The 15,545-nt window shown below is 54.1% G+C and overlaps 1 protein-coding gene across 2 annotated transcripts in view; it reads left to right on the top strand.

The window, feature by feature from the left end:
* Nucleotides 1-15,545, top strand: part of CNIH3 (cornichon family AMPA receptor auxiliary protein 3) — a 125,735-nt gene that overhangs the window by 97,277 nt on the left and 12,913 nt on the right. For both annotated transcript variants that reach the window (XM_054713019.1, XM_054713018.1), the window contains exons 3-4: nt 10,415-10,483; nt 12,427-12,474. In XM_054713019.1, coding sequence (XP_054568994.1) covers nt 10,415-10,483; nt 12,427-12,474 — 117 coding nt within the window. The remainder of the gene's footprint in view (nt 1-10,414; nt 10,484-12,426; nt 12,475-15,545) is intronic.

Raw genomic sequence — 15,545 nt, 5'->3', positions numbered from 1 at the left:
CTGCCTTCTGGTAGCTACTGCCCAGCACCGAGCCCAGGACCGGCACACAGCAGGTGCTCGGCGACTGGATGTGTGGAAGAGACGGTAAATGTTACTAGCAGATAATTTCACATCCCGAGCGGTCGCCATGGAGACAGACTACAGCATATCGGAGAGAGTGGGCTTGGACTGGGCGATGTCCGAGGGTCCTTGCAGCTCTCACGTTCTGCCTGGCGCAAGGCGTGCCATGCTTGTCGAATTGAAACAGACCCTCCAGTTCCAGGGAGGACGAGAAGCATCTTCACCCTTTCCCAGGTACCTTCCTGGTCATCCATCCTGGCTGCTTAAAGCGATCACTACCCCGTTATCCCACAGACACTTGCCTGTTGGAAACAGCCTGGTTGAGACCCAGTTTTTCTCTACCAAGCGGTAATGCTCACCCACTGCCACTAGAGGGCGGAGGGTTTGTCCGACCACTAGGTTCAAAGGTCTGGGAAAAGGGGAGAAGAGGCAAGTGCCCGCCTGGAAAACCGCTCCAGCAGCAGATGCTTAGACAGGCTGGGCGTCTGGGGGGCAGGGGGCGCCGGAGAAATTCCGATGCTGCTGCACTCACTTGGGCGGGCAGTGGCTGAGGTCTCCGTGGCCGAGGACACCGGGACCACGTTGAGCAGCGAACAGTAGTAGGAAACTCCCTTTCTCTTTGCAGCTTATTGCAGAGGAGCAGAAATGCTCAGAAGGGCACGTGGCCCTTACCAAGAGGAAAGAAACCTGGTAGTTTACTTTCTGCATCTCCCCTCCCTCCCTCTGCCCGGCCGCCCCTTGGCTTCTATTGTTCCCGCCTCTCCTCCTCTCTCCTGGGTGACTTTCTTGGGTTTTGCTTTGTTTGGTGAGTGGTCACTGCTGGGTGCTGCTGTGAAAGCTCAGGTGGCTGACCCAGCTCTAGAAAGGGAAGGCCAAAAGGCATGAGAGCCGAAACCGGTTTGGCTCAGTGGATAGAGCGTCGGCCTGCAGACTGAAAGGTCCCAGGTTCAATTCCGGTCAAGGACATGTACCTTGGTTGTGGGCACATCCCCAGTGGGGGGTGTGCAGGAGGCAGCTGATCGATGTTTCTTTCTCATCGATGTTTCTGACTATCCTTCTCCCTTCCTCTCTGTAAAAAATCAATAAAATATATTTAAAAAAAAAACAAAAACAAAAAGACACGAGAGAGAGAGGCAAAGAGACGGGTGTGGCCTCTCTGCCCTGCTCCCGCTCAGCCCTGGGCTGGTTGCACCCCGCACGGAACTCCCCGCAGTCTGCGTCTCCAGCAGCTGTGAAATCAGTGCTGTGCGGGTCGCCCGTGAGGATGCGTGAGCCTCGGCCTCCGTTCCGCAGTGTGCACGCCCAGAGCCCGGAGGGCAGTGAGGTGTAGGCCCCGGCCCAGGCTACACTGTGACACGTGGAGCAGGCCGTCGGGAAGGCTCTGTGATGGCCGCACGTGGCCTTGTGGCCGTGGTGGCCAGTGGATGTTTACATCTGTGGTCGCTTCAAAATGGAAAGACAAAGCACATCCCAAATCCAGTTCGTTTCTCCCACTCCCCACCCCACCCCCCAATGGAGGGTCTGTGTGTGAGTGTATTCTCTTCTGGCCATCTTTCCCTGAGAATTAGCGGGGGATCTGTGTGTGAGTGTATTCTCTTCTGGCCATCTTTCCCTGAGAATTAGCAAGCACTGAGCAGGCCAGTGGGGCAGGAAGCAGTGGGAAGATGGAAAAGAGAAGCAGGACCCATGTATAATTCATAAATCAGATAATCTCTTGCCCTTGGCAATGTACAGGGTATTTTTGGCTGTGTGCAGGGTAGCCCTTTAGGGAAAAGAGTTGTATTTGGTTCTGTGCATACTTACTGAGCGCCCGGTTGTCCGTCACCGTGTTTGGACTTGCAGGAAATATAAAGAGGAAGGTAAGGGCCCGGTCCTCAAGGATCTTGCAAGTCGAAGATAGTAAGTCTACCGTAAGCAGAGGTCTGGGATGCAGGTTGCAATCAGGGTCACATGAGGGCATCACGGAGAGGTGGCGTTTATCTGGGCCCGAGCATTTGACAGATGGAAAGGAGGAGAAAGATGGGATAGTCCACACGGTCAGGATGCATTTGGGAGGACGCTTTAGTGGTCGTTGGCTTGATCTGTCCCCGTGGAGTATGGACTTTGATTAGGGAATGTGAGACCACCCCTTGCCTGGGCCTGGAGACCAGCGGTTGGCAGAAGTTGGCGGAGCGGTGACAGGCAGGGACTTGGCTCTGTGTGGCCAAGGCTGGTGCAGGAAGTTCTCACCCAAAACGAGAATTGGGACAAGAACCAAAGCAGCGAGCTGGGTGAGAACCCCCCGAGGAGAAAGTAAAGCTCAAAAACCTGGCAGAACTGAAAAGAAATGAGCTGTCAAGCCATGAGCAGACTTGAAGAAACCTTAAATGCATGTTGCTAAGAGGAAGCCAATGGGAAAAGTCTACCTTCCGTATGATTGCAACTCTGTGACATTCTGGAAAAGGCAGAACTGCGGAGACAAAAAAGATCAGTGGTTGCCAGGGTTTGGGGAGGGAGGGATGAATAGGGGGAGCACAGAGGAAGTTTAGGGCAGAGAACTGTCCCTGGGACCCGTGACCATGTCACCTTATGTAGGAAAAGGCACTCTGCAGGTGCGATGAAATTGTGACTATTGAGATGGGGAAGTGTCTGGGTGGACCCCATGTAATCACAAAGGCCCTTTTAAGCCGGAAGCAGGAGGGTAAGAGTCAGAGGAGAAGCTGTGATGGTAGAAGCAGAGGTCAGCTTGACACACTTAAACAAAAACAGCCCAGCAGACAGCAAGCGGCATTAGGTTTTAATTAGGTTTTATATACACACATACACTGAGTGGCCAGATTATTATGATCTCTGAACGCATAATCATCTGGCCACTCGGTGTACTTCTCTTGAGTACCTCATTTATTTGATATCAAAGATACTATAAATCGTGCACCTGATCAGTTTTCCCCTTTGCAGTGGCTGATAGAAAGCTCAGGGCAAACAGGTGGTTGATCTCCAGCAAAAGTCTAGAATCCTTTTGGTACCCGTTTGAGATACAAACACACCGAGTGGCCAGATTATTATGCGTTCAGAGATCATAATAATAATCTGGCCACTCAGTGTATATATTTATTGATTTCAGAGAGGAAAGGAGAGAGAGAGAGAGAGAAACATCAATGATGAGAGAGAATCATTGGTCGGCTGCCTTCTGCACGCCCCACACTGGGGATCAAGCCTGCCACCCAGGCATGTGCCCTGACTGGGAATTGAACCGTGACCTCCTGGTTCATAGGTCGATGCTCAACCACTGAGCCACACCGGCCGGCTTGACACACTTTTTAACAGGATTGAAGTGTCCCTGGACTCAGACCAGCTGGGAGGCTAATTGGATACAAACTTCCAAGAAATGGCACAAACTCACCAATTTGATTCTAAATACTTGAAACTAGGCCTCTTGAGAATGACATGTAAATTTATGCAAATCATATGCAAATAAGCACCAGAGCCAAGTGGCCTGGCCCTGCTCCCTTTACCCAGGGCAGCGGCCCCTGATCCTGCTGCCCTTGCATTTCTATTTGGGGCCCTGGGACTCGGGGGCTGTTGTGTTGGCAAAACACGGTCGGGGTGGGCAGTGGAAGGAAGAAAGAACTGTTTCAGTTTAAACAGCCGTGACAACAACAGAATCCTTTTAGCGAATTGGCAGGCTGTTCCCAATCGGCTTGCTCTTCCCGCCAGGGTTTGGAGGCCTCCTAAACGCTCTTCCTGGAAGTAAGAGGTTAGGAAAAGATTTGTCAGGGCCCAGGTCCTGAGACGATCATGGCGGGCTGCCCACAGCCTGGGTTGAGATCTGGGCTCCTTGGGCGAAGGCGAGGGGGAAGGTATGGAGCCCGTGATCAGTACAGACACTGGCTTGCAGGGGGTCCTTAGCTTCCCATGTGTTTGTCCAGAGGGTGGTGGGATCCTGGCGGGAGCTGTGGCCTCATGTGGAGGGGCAGAGACACTGCCAAGCCACAGCCCAGCAAGAAGGGGGGTGGGGAGTAAGGGACCTCCTGCCGTCTTCTGCTGGGGCCTCCTAGTGGCCTGGCCACATTGGAAGCCAGAGGGCCAGGAGACAGCAGGTGGAGGATGGTGAAGAGGGATCTGGCGGGGGGGGGGGTGTTGATGGAGACTTTTCAGCACCGCTCACCTTTGTGCAGAAGGAAAGTGGACATCCAGGCAGGAGGGAGAAGCCTGGTCAGGTCCCTCAATTTTCACAAATCATTGTCACTGTCACTGTCGGCCTGTGGGCCCTCCCAGCTGCAGGGAGCCGTTGCTAATGAGCATCTCAGGTCACCGGGGCCCAGGTCTTTGCTGAAGAAGCTGACCTCCTCCTCCGTGTTCTCCGGTCGTTAAGTGCCCGCTGGGGAGCGGTGCTGGTGGAAGCTTCATGGACGCGCCTTCAAAATCAGGACCACATTGTCTTGTCCGGCCTCCCCCACAAAACGCTTTTACCGGGCCCCGCTTTGGTGTTGCGCTCCGGCAGTGACTGAGGGGAGCTGCAGTTAAGACCCAACGCCGCCTGCTGTCTGCCGGGCTGTCTGTGTGTGTGCTCCCCCGGAGGCAAAGGGTGCGCAGGAAGAGCTTTTTAGACGTGAGCGTCGGGGATGGTTGGTTTCACCGAGGAACGCGTCTGCTCTTCCTTCACGAACGCGGAGACCCACGTCACTGCCTTCTCTCTCCCCTGTAGCATCTGGGCAGCTCAGACCCAACATGTCAAGCCAACTGATTTGGCTCCTTGGGGTTTTAGTGTGCGTGTGTGTTTCCCCCTCTCCCCTTTTTACTTTTATTTAGGTTCTCGCTGGAGGCAGGCCAGGGTGACCAGATGTCAAGGGTGGGGATTCTCTCTAAACCCACTCAGCAGGGCTCCTGCTGGAACTGGACTCTGCGAGCATGGGCCCAGAGCCCAAGGTGGGAGCCGAGTGGGGGAGAGGGCTCAGAAGGGCCCGCGTGAAGCTCCGTCAAGCAGAGAGCCTTCGTCACGGGGGAGGGAAGGCCAGCGTCTCATCGGCCGTGCTTTCTGTAGTGTCACCTCCAGCTCCTACCCCGGGGCCTGGGAAATGGAGATGCTCAGTGTTTTAAAGATGCTCAGTGAGCATCCTTTACACACAGGCACTGGGCTAGGCCATCAGGCATGCTGATGGTTTCCCCAGAAGATGCTTTGGGGTGTGGAAGCCTCCCTGATGCACGTCCACACTCACTCTTGGGTGTGGACTCCCCCCTCCCCCCCCCACAGAGCTTGGCCAAGGCGGGCTGCAGGCCTGGGAGTTGGGGGAGGCACTTGCTTACCCAAAGGACATTGGAACCAGAAGGAGGAGTGACTCCAAGAGCCTGTGGGAGGCTGAGGATGTCTGGAGGGTCACCGAACCATCGGAGCCAGAACTTGCTCCTGAACTTGCTCTTGAGCCAGAAATCTCATGTTTGAGAACCAAGGGTGGGAGGAAGGTGGAGCCTGGGGCTGGGGACGGTTACTGGGAGCAGCAGGCCCTGAGGTTCCTGACTTGTGTGAAGTGGCGGGCGGTGGTGCTGGGTGGGCCGCTGAGTTGGGGCCTGGGAGGAGCAGGGGGCTGTGGCCTGCCTGAGTAGGACCAGGAGGGCCCCAGAATGCTGCAGGCTACCGCCCTCCCCCTCCCCTCTCTCCCCTCCTGTCCCTCTCTGCTCATATTCTTCAGAGTGACTGTCCTGTCTCCACTTCCCTCGCCAAGTCAGCAGAGTGTGTGGGCCTCTCTCGCCCCTCCTCCCTGGATTTGACCCTGACCAGGATGGCTGCTAGCTGGAGCCTGGGACGTGCTCCTGAGTGTCAGCAGGAGCCGGTTGGCTGGGCCTGCCCGTCTCCGCTCTCCTGGCTTCTTTCTGTCTCAGAAGTGCATGGCTCCGGGGCGTCGTTCCCTGTTAACTAGACAGGACCAGGGAAGCAATGTCAGAACCAACATTCTGGCAGACAGTGGTCCAGGAGCCATGTCCTGTGTTCCCCAATTTGTCATCATTCCCAGGGACTGGTCCCAGGGCAGCTGATGCTTCCCTTTCCAGCTCGCCTGCGGATCCCAGACTCCTTCCCAGCATCCACTGCTCCATCTCCCCGCTGTGACACCCTCGGCTTTCTGATGTACTGTCCTTGGCTCCTACCTACACCCTCTTGCGCCACTTTCCCCAAAAGTACCTGGGTTCTCCTGGATTGTGTGAGGCTAATGACTGTGCTGAAGGCCGGGGAGGGAGGAGGCATGAGGCCACACAGGTGAGGCCCAAACACCTGCATGGTGCTAATGACTACGGCACTAAAGGTAATAATACTTACTGCGACTAATATTAACACCATGTTATTAACATCACATTCTAGTGCTTTATGAACATTATGTCGTTTAATCCTCATTGCAACGATATGAGAGGCCTTGGTGTGATTCCTGACACCAGAGTAGTCATCTTGGGCAAGTAATGTAACCACATTTAGCCTCAGTTTCTTCATCTCTAAAATGGGGGCAGCAGCAGTACCTGCCTCACGGGGTGGCCGAAGGATTAAACAGTAAAAAGTTTGTACAGCGTGAAGCCCAGTGCCCGACATGGTGAGCCTGCGGTAAGTGGTGGCTGCTGCTGTCACTGCCTTGAGTATAGCAGGCGTCACAGTGTAATATAATGAGCGGTTTCCATGCCTGTCTGCCCCCTGGACCAGGAAGCTGAGGAGGCTGGGGGCTGTATTGTTGATTTGGGTCCCTGCAGGGCCTAGCCCAGCGCCTGTGTGTAAAGGATGCTCACTGAATGATTGACAGGTAGTGAGTGGTTACCAGGCGGGGGTGGGGATGCTGAAAGCCTTGATCCTCACTGTGTACCTTCCCGTCTCCATCATTAGGAAGCACCGGGAAGGACCTGTTTTCTCAGGGAACTCAAAGGCGTGAGCTACACTTGTGGGCCGTCCTTCACCCCTTCCTCCAGGTCAGGAGCTGAGCGGGGGCAGGGCCGCCTGCTCTCCTATTGGCTGGACAGCTCAGAACCCCCCAGGCCTCCCAGCACTTACACGGGGACACGCACAGGTCAGGACTGGGCATGGGGCCTGCACAGGCATGTCTCCAGTCACGGCCACGACGTGTCGGCCTGACTTTCCTCCCTGGGCTCCCAGCCTCTTTGGGGAGCTTCTGGAAGGTGCACCAACAGTAGGGGTTCTAAAGCCACCCAGAGACTGACTGCCAGCTGACTGGGCCACACGGTGGTGAATTGTCTTTGTGGCTGGATAAATAATAGGCTGGAGGATTGCTGACGCCAGCCTCCTGGGAGCTGGGAATGGCGAGCTCCGGGCTCTGCCCTCGGTCCTGCTCACTTTGCATTTATATCAGGGAGAATGTGGATGTGGATAGTGAGCCATTATGCTCATTAGGATTTGCAGTGGGAGAAAAATCTTGTCAACAGATTGGACCAATGGACCAAGCTGAATAGGGAGGAATTAAAGGGAAAAAGGTTGGTTTTTGCTCTTAAGCCCCCCAAATCTAACAATGTGCATGCAGGATGAGTTGGACTGAGTTTAACTCAAGCACGTGAAAAAAGACGTGGGTCTTTAGGCAATGCAAGGCCAGTATGAAGCCAGGGATGTGATGTGGTACCCAAAAAGCAAAGCTACTGCTATCAGGTTGCATTAACAGAGGCATAGGTTACAGAACAGAGGAGGTGACTGGTACTTTTACTTTCTGTGCCAGCTGATCTCACCTTGAATATGGTGTTTAGTTCTGACAGTCACATTTTAATTCAGACATTTTCCTCTAATGTCAGTGGAGGGCATTTAGCATGACGAGGCAACTCAGTGCCAGTTTATACAAATAAACGTTGGAGAGATTTAGCTTGAAGAAGAAAGATTTGCTGGGCCCTAGCCAGTTTGGCTCAGTGGATAGAGTGTCGGCCGAGGACTGAAGGGTCGTGGGTCCAATTCCGGTCAAGGGCAGGTACCTTGGTTGCAGGCTGGATCCCCGGCCCTGGTCAGGGCATGCAGGAGGCAGCCAATTGATTTGTCTCTCTCACATCGATGTTTTTCTCTCTCTCTGTCTCCCTCCCTTCCACTCTCTCTAAAAATCTATGGAAAAATATCCTTGGGTGAGGATGAAAGAAAGAAAGAAAGAAAGATTTGCTGGGTTCATGATAGCTGACAATCTTTAGCGGAGTTCCTTCTGGGAGAGTGCTCTGACCTATCCCATGGGCCTCAGTGCTGTGCACTAGAGCATTCTGTGACGATGGCATGTTTTATGCCTGTGCTGTTCAATAGCTGCTAGACAGATGTGGTGTTTGAGCAATTAAAATGTGGGAACCAACTTTTCAATTGAACTTTAACCAATTAAAATTTAAATTTGCATAGCCTAATGTGACCAGTGCAGCTCTAGAGGGCAAATAAAAGAATAGACTGGGATTGGCAATTTTTTTTTTTCTGTAAAAGGCAAGATAGTAACTATTTTGGGCTTTGCGGGTCATACGGTGTCGTGTCTGTAGCAACGACTCAACTCTGCCCTTGTAGTGCGAACGTATACAGGAACAGTATATAAAAGAACGAATGTGTCCGTGTGCCAATAAAACTTTATGGAAGCTGGAATTTGAATATAATCTTTACATGTCACAAAATGCTCTTCTTCTTTTGATTTTTTCCAGCTATTTAAAAAGTGTATGAAAACCATTCTTAGCTCACAGGTTGTACAAAAATGGGTGGCAGGCTGGATCTGGCCTGCGGGCTGTAGTTTGCTGACCCTGGTGTAGACCGTGGGGGGAAGCCCCCGGGAGTCATATGTAAATTCAATACAGGAAGACAGTGATTAATTAGAGGTAGCCGGGAATGGAGCGAGCATCGCCAGTGAGTGACAAGTTTCTTGTTACTAAAGGCCTCGAGTTCAGGCTGGATAATTAACTACCTAGCAAGGGGTGATAGGGAAATGTGTCTATCGAATACAAGTGATTCTAGAATTTTCTCCTGATTCTGCAGGAGTATTGAGATTAGGATGACACGTGGCTGCTTTAAAATGATACCTGCTTTGCCCGGCCAGCGTCACGCCGTGGTTGAGCATCGACCTATGAACCAGGAGGTCACGGTTCGATTCCTGGTCAGGGCACATGCCTGGGTTGCGGGCTCGATCCCCAGTTGTGGGGCGTGCAGGAGGCAGCTGATCCAGGATTCTCATCATTGATGTTTCTGTCTCTCTCCCTTCCTCTCTGAAATCAATAAATATATTTTAAAAATAAAATTATACCTGCTTCATAGAGGGAAGTACATTGCTCTCACTCATGTAGGACTTACTAGGACGCTCAGCCCCTTGTTGCTGGAGCAAGGACGCGTGGGTGGTGTGCTGGCTTCATTGCTTTGGCCCCCCTGGGGAGCCCAGTCACAGGGAGGGGCGGGGGGGGGGCTCTTATGTCCATTTATGCGCAGCCCACTGGCCAAATACCACCTTGTTCTGTCACTGAGTCACCCTTCCAGGGACGAGGTGGCTCGGGCTGGGGAGTTCACCTCTAGTTAGTTCTTTCTGTGGATGTGCCTCATCCTGTAGCTGGAGAAGGTCCCCTCCAACATTCCCCCCCCCCTCCAGACAAGTGGGGAGACCATTGCTCCCTGGGGAGCTGGGGTCTCAGCCCAGAATGAACTTGACCCAACGGGCCACGCTGCGAGGCCTTGACTGTCCAGAGTTGGGGGCCCAGCCTGTGGACAGCCGGAGATGGGGCTGTTTCTCTTACCGTCACCTCTGCTTTCTTGCCTCTTCCTTCCCCTTTGCCCGGCTTCTGTCCATTTTACTCCCAGATAGCTTCTCTGCCAGAATAAAAAAAAATAAGAAATCGACAGCTTCTTCGGATAACGAGAGAAGCTGAGCGTGCATTCCTTGTGTGCCTGTATCCAATCCCCAGCCCGCTCTCACCATCACTTTTGTAAAACACAGAAAGCTTTAAAAAAAACAAAACACTTTTATTTGGGGGATTTAAAAAATGGAGATATACCTGACATACCGCATACTGTAAGTTTAAGGTGACACGATTTTATTGCAACGTGGTTGCCACTGTCTGTGCCATCCCATCATTATCCTTCCTTCTGGCACTGGGAACCATTAAGATCTCTCTTCATGGTGATTGTAATAGCTTCGTTGTCTAGAACCACTGTACTGGGGATGAGATGTCCAGGGCTTGTTTATTTACTCGTTGCCATGGTGAGCCCTTAAACAAGGTCCCTGCCATTTCCTGTTTTGGGGTCGCAGCTTCCACAGCGACAGACTTCTACCAGGTCTCGTGTCATTGACGCCCGCTTCCTGCCTCCTCTATTACCTGAAGCAAATCTCCAGGAAGCTTTTGACACGTCGTAATAACCCGTCTTTGCACTAACGTCTCGATTCTGTGTGTTTCGTTCCAGATCATTGCCTTCGATGAGTTGAGAACGGATTTTAAGAGCCCCATAGACCAGTGCAACCCCGTGCATGCGGTAAGTAGAGGGTCTGGTGGCGGGGCACGGTGCCACCCCCGGCCGCCCAGGGCCTGGTCAAGGAGGGCGAGGTTCCGATGCGTAGGATGAGCAGAGAACACTCCCGGCTCTGACTGTACCTCCACGCCTGGCTCCAGGCTGCTGAAGGGACTTCTTGTTCTCCAGGCCTGCTGAGGTCTTGATTTCTCTTGCAAGTCAAGTATGGCAGCCCCAGGGGCCCAGGTGGGAAATGCCTGCGGTGCTGTGGCTGTTGAGTCCTCAAGGCCTGGTTGAACGAGGGGGCGGGGGCGGGAGGGAAGGGGGAGCTCCATGGTAACCCCATGTTGGGCAGGTATAGGAGCATCGTTAGTGGTCGCCCCACTCTGATAGGGTAGGTTGAAGTCCAAGCTCCTAGCCCCAAGCCGTCACCAGGAAGCATTCACCTGGACAAGCTCTGTGGGCTCGAGGCTGCCTGCCTCTGGGGACCCTCCTGACGCCTGGTTGTCTGGTCCGGGTGCGGCACGAGCTGTTCCCAGAGTCTTACCGCCCGCCCGTCTTGCTCATGGGCTGTGCATGCTGCCCTGCCCCGGAGTGGGTGCAGGGAGAGGCATGAAAGCAGGGCCAGGAGAAGGACCGCACTGGTGTTGAGTGGTGGGTGATGGCTGCCTGCTTCTCTGGTCATGCCAGCCCATGTCCTGGAGCCAGGGGCCAACCATGTGTGTGGACAGAGCCTTTTCCAAACTCATTCCAGACCAGCCCTGCTGGACTCAAGAGATGGAGCGTGTCTCTCTCTCTCTCTCTCTCTCTCTCTCTCTCTCTCTCACACACACACACACACACACACAGCTCAGCTCATTCAAGTGTGTGGCTCCATCTAAGCTCGCTGGGCCTGTGTTAGTGGAAGCTCCTCCAGGCCCTGGTTCCCAGCGCTAAGGCACGTTTTGGTTGAATAGCTCTGTTGATCTTTTCAGTCGGCAAGAACGTCAGGATTTGCTAGTGTGATGCCATCTAAACCTGGAAGGCTTATGGCAGCATCCTCTTTTTAAAATACTTTTTAAAAAAATTGATTTCAGAGAGGAAGGGAGGGGGAGAGAGAGAGAAACATCAATGATGAGAGAGAATCATTGATCTGCTGCCTCCTGCACGCCCCCCACTGGGGATCGAGCCCGCAACCCGGGCGTGTGCCCTGACTAGGAATCGAACCATGACCTCCTGGTTCATAGGTCAATGCTCAACCACTGAGCCACGCCGGGCTTATCTGAGACTTTAAAACCATAAAAGCCCACGTTTTCCCAGTTCCAATGATGTTACTCCTCGGCAACAGTCCTGTGAAACGCTCTGCTGCCTCGTTAACTCATCTTCAGGCCTGTGAGCCTCTTCAGGACCAGGTGGCCTGACAAAGCTACCTCCCTGGTTGGTGACAACAGCACAGAAGGGCCTGGGTTACAGGTGATAGCTGAGTGGGGTGACGCGCTTCTCTCAGAAGGGGTAGGATGCCAGGCGCAAGTCTTAGGCGAGCCGCGCTGCTGGTGTCTCATTTAGGGGGGAGATTACTTCCTTTAAGTACACTGGTTCTAGACAGACAAAGCCAATGGGCAGAGATCGTCCCTTCCTCACACTGATCAGGGCACGTGTGCTCTCTGACACCCTCGTGGGGAGTCCTCCCGGGGGGCCGGCTGCAGGCTTTGGGACAGTCCGTGAGCACGGGGTGCAGGTCAGCAGTCTGACCATCACAGGTGCCTGCAGGCGGAGCGAGACTTTGTGTAGAAAAAGTACAGACGCCTCTGCTGGAGGCCGAGTCCACGCTGGTTGCTGGCAGAGTTCTTCTAAGAGCAGATGACCAGGTGGATGGGAACACGCATTAGGGAAAGCCACCGGTGGGGGCTGCACGCCGTCTGAGGTCGACTGTGGGGGCTTCCCTCGCTCTAACCCGCCTCTCCTCTCTCTCCTGTGCGTCCTGCTAGAGGGAACGGCTGAGGAACATCGAGCGCATCTGCTTCCTTCTGCGCAAGGTCAGTGCCAGAGCCACGGTCAGGTGTGGTCACGGTGGAGGGGCTGGTGCCTGCTCCGGTGCTGTCTCCCCGGGGGGGCGGGGAGAGGCGGGGGGCGGGGAGCCAGCGATGGGTTCTTTGGACGCCCCCAGAGACGAGGAGCTGATTAAAAGGGGTGGCCATCAACCCAAGTGGCAGGATAGCGCTGGATAATTGGAGTGCCTGTGGCTGGACTCAGAGCTGCTCTATCTTTTCACCATAACAGCAGGCGCACGCACGGCCTTTGTTCCTGTCTGGCGCTGGGCTCAGGGACCTTGGTAACTGGATGATGGGCTTGCTCCGAGGTTTCAGCCTGCCACTCAGCGTGGCCGTTTGATTGGCAGCCTCATTGGGAGTGTCGGAGGAGTGGGAGGGGAGGTGTTATTAAAGGGGGAACCGGGCATTCAGAGAGCTGCCCTGAATGGAGGGGCTGAGGGTCACAGCTGCCCTAAACACATTCAGCAAGCGCATGTGTGCACGCACATTCACGTGTGTGTGTGTGTGCGCGCAGCTCAAAGCCTGGCATTGAGCACCACTCTGTGGCATAGCTGGGGGCCAGAGCGACCAGCCTGCCACTCTCGAGGCAGGAAAGTGCGTGCGTTTTTTTTGCAGCAAAGTATAGAGAACAGGTGCTTGCAGATAAAATAAGCAGAGTCTCTGGCCTTGAGCCAAAGGACACCCCTGACCTCCGTCCAGAGCAGATGGGCTACAGGCCCTAGGAGAGCTGCCTGGCAACGCAAAAGAGGTTTTTGAGCCTCGTGTGAGTAGGCGGGACCGCCGGGGCCAGGCCAACACCGGGGAAGGGAAGAGTTTTGCAGGCTCTTGAAGCCTTTTCTGTGTTTCACTACTGATGTCCTTTATTGGGAGAGAGGACTCAATCGAGAAGTTAATACGCTTTCTACACTTGGCATTCAGGGGAATGCCCGGATCTGTAAATGATGTTCTCAGATAGCATCTTGGGCACTGGTCACCCACTCCAGCTGTCGCCTCCGTGGTCCCTGGTTCTTGGATTCTAAGTGCCTTTCACACTCCAGGTGCTCTCCCCCCCCCCCCCCACCCCCACCCCCCAAGCTGAGAGGACCCACCAGGATTCTCGGCAGAGTGCGAGCCCATCACCTCTCAGCCTTGCTCGTCCTTCTGCGTGGCTTGACCATTGACACCGGCCAGACAGTCGGCCATGGCCTGTGGCTGCCTTTGCCAAGGTCCTGCTGTCCTTGGCCTTGGACCTTCCAAAGTCAAAGCCGAGGATATCCAAGTAGGCAGGCTAAGGGGGAATTAGCATCATCATCTGCAAATTTGCATATAGTTTGCATACGTTTTTATAAACACTAGACGGAGGCATTTGACTGCAGGAAACAGTGCGGCAAGTACCCTTTTCTGCCCTTTCGCCCTTTTCATTTCCCCAGGCTCCTTCTTCCCGGGCCGCTGCCTCTGCTGCTTCTGTGCCGGCAAACACGCCTGCTGTTCGTCGTAGTGGGAAATGCCAGGGAGGAAAGTTCAAGGTCGAGAAAGCCCTAATGTCAAGACTTTAGGTCTTTAAAAAAAATTTTTTTTTTAAATTGACTTCAGAGAGAGGAAAGGAGAGGGGAGGAGAGAGAAACATCAATGATGAGAGAGAATCATGGATCGGCTGCCTCCTGCACGCCCCCTACTGGGGATCGAGCCTGCAACCTGGGCATGTGCCCCAACTGGGGAATTGATCCATGGCCTCCTGGTTCAGAGGTCAACGCTCAACCACAAAGCCACACCCGCCGGGTAAGACTTTAGGTCTTACAGCTGTGCCCGGTCACACATGCTGCAGCCTGTGGCGTTCCCCCCTCCCCCCCTCCCCGCTCTTTCATCCTCAGTGAGCTTCTGGCTCAGATTCCCAGCGGTGAGCGCCTGTGGGGGATGCTGGGAAGGGTGAACGGGCCTGGTTAGCCTCATCACCTTCTGGGAAGCGTATCTTCCGAGAAATTTATCGGAACTCGTCTCCCAAACTCCCCGGAATGTGAGGCATCTCAGCAGTTGACTGTTGCTAAACCACCTCCTCAGCTTTCTCCTGAGAAAGGAAGGGATTTGCATAGTGGATCCATTTTTAGCTCTATCGGTATCAGAAGACGCGTTCTTCGGGTAATCGTCTGAACTGCAGGTTCCTTGTGTCGACTGCTGCTGATTCATGTTTTCACGGCGAGAGCCAAGCCCCTCGCTTCTTGCGCTGCTCTTCCCGCGAGCTTGTGGGGTGCAGGCTGGAGGGCAGGAAGCACGCGGAAAGCAGAGGGTGTTTGACGCGGCTTACGGGCCTAATCAGGGTCCTCGACGGGAGGAGACTGACCAGGGGCCTTCTGTGGCATCGCCGAGCTCAGGGAATGGTTAGAGGAAATGGACGTAAGTGACAGCCGGAGACTGGAGCGAGAATAAAAACTTATTTCCAAGCGGCAGTCATCAAACCTTTGGGTCAGGTGTTTCGGGGGCTCCGGAGCGGTCACCTCCCTCTGACTCAGCGAGAACCTCAGGTCCGAGATGGTGTGGAGGTAGACCGGGCCTGCCTGAGGGGGGTACCTAGTTGCATGGTTTGGGATGTCCCTCCCGGCGTGACAATTCTGTACCAGAGGCTAGCCGTTTGCTGACTTTACAAATGCACAAGGAGACAGTTTCAAACCCTGTCCCAATTTCCTTGACCGAAGAGGAGGCTGGTAAATGCCTCCTCGTTCATCCGCCGGAACCCAGGGGGACAGCCATGTCGCTTTGGAGCTCAGCATTTGTCCGGCAAACATTCAGATGCTTGGAGAAGTGGGTCCCTGGAACCCCCTGCCACAGGGATGGCCCTGATTCCCAGCGCTTTTATCTGCCAATGCAGTTCTTCCTGCCCGGCCCTGGCGGGGACGGTGTACTTTAATGGAGAGATAAAGTGCAGTGAAAAGAGACGCATCGGCTCAGAGGCGGCTGGTGGGAACACTTTAGGGAGGCCAGCCGTGACTCAGGAGTTTTCCAGATGGGAATTCTCTGTTTCTTGGGGGATTCAAAAGCGTGACAATGGTCGTAGCCACCTGCATTTCTTGAGTGATGACTAC

Source organism: Eptesicus fuscus, chromosome 24, assembly GCF_027574615.1.
Source record: "Eptesicus fuscus isolate TK198812 chromosome 24, DD_ASM_mEF_20220401, whole genome shotgun sequence".
NCBI classification, from domain to species: Eukaryota; Metazoa; Chordata; class Mammalia; order Chiroptera; family Vespertilionidae; genus Eptesicus; species Eptesicus fuscus.
The sequence above is the reverse complement of the archived record's forward strand: the minus strand, read 5'-3'. Positions and strand labels throughout refer to the sequence as shown.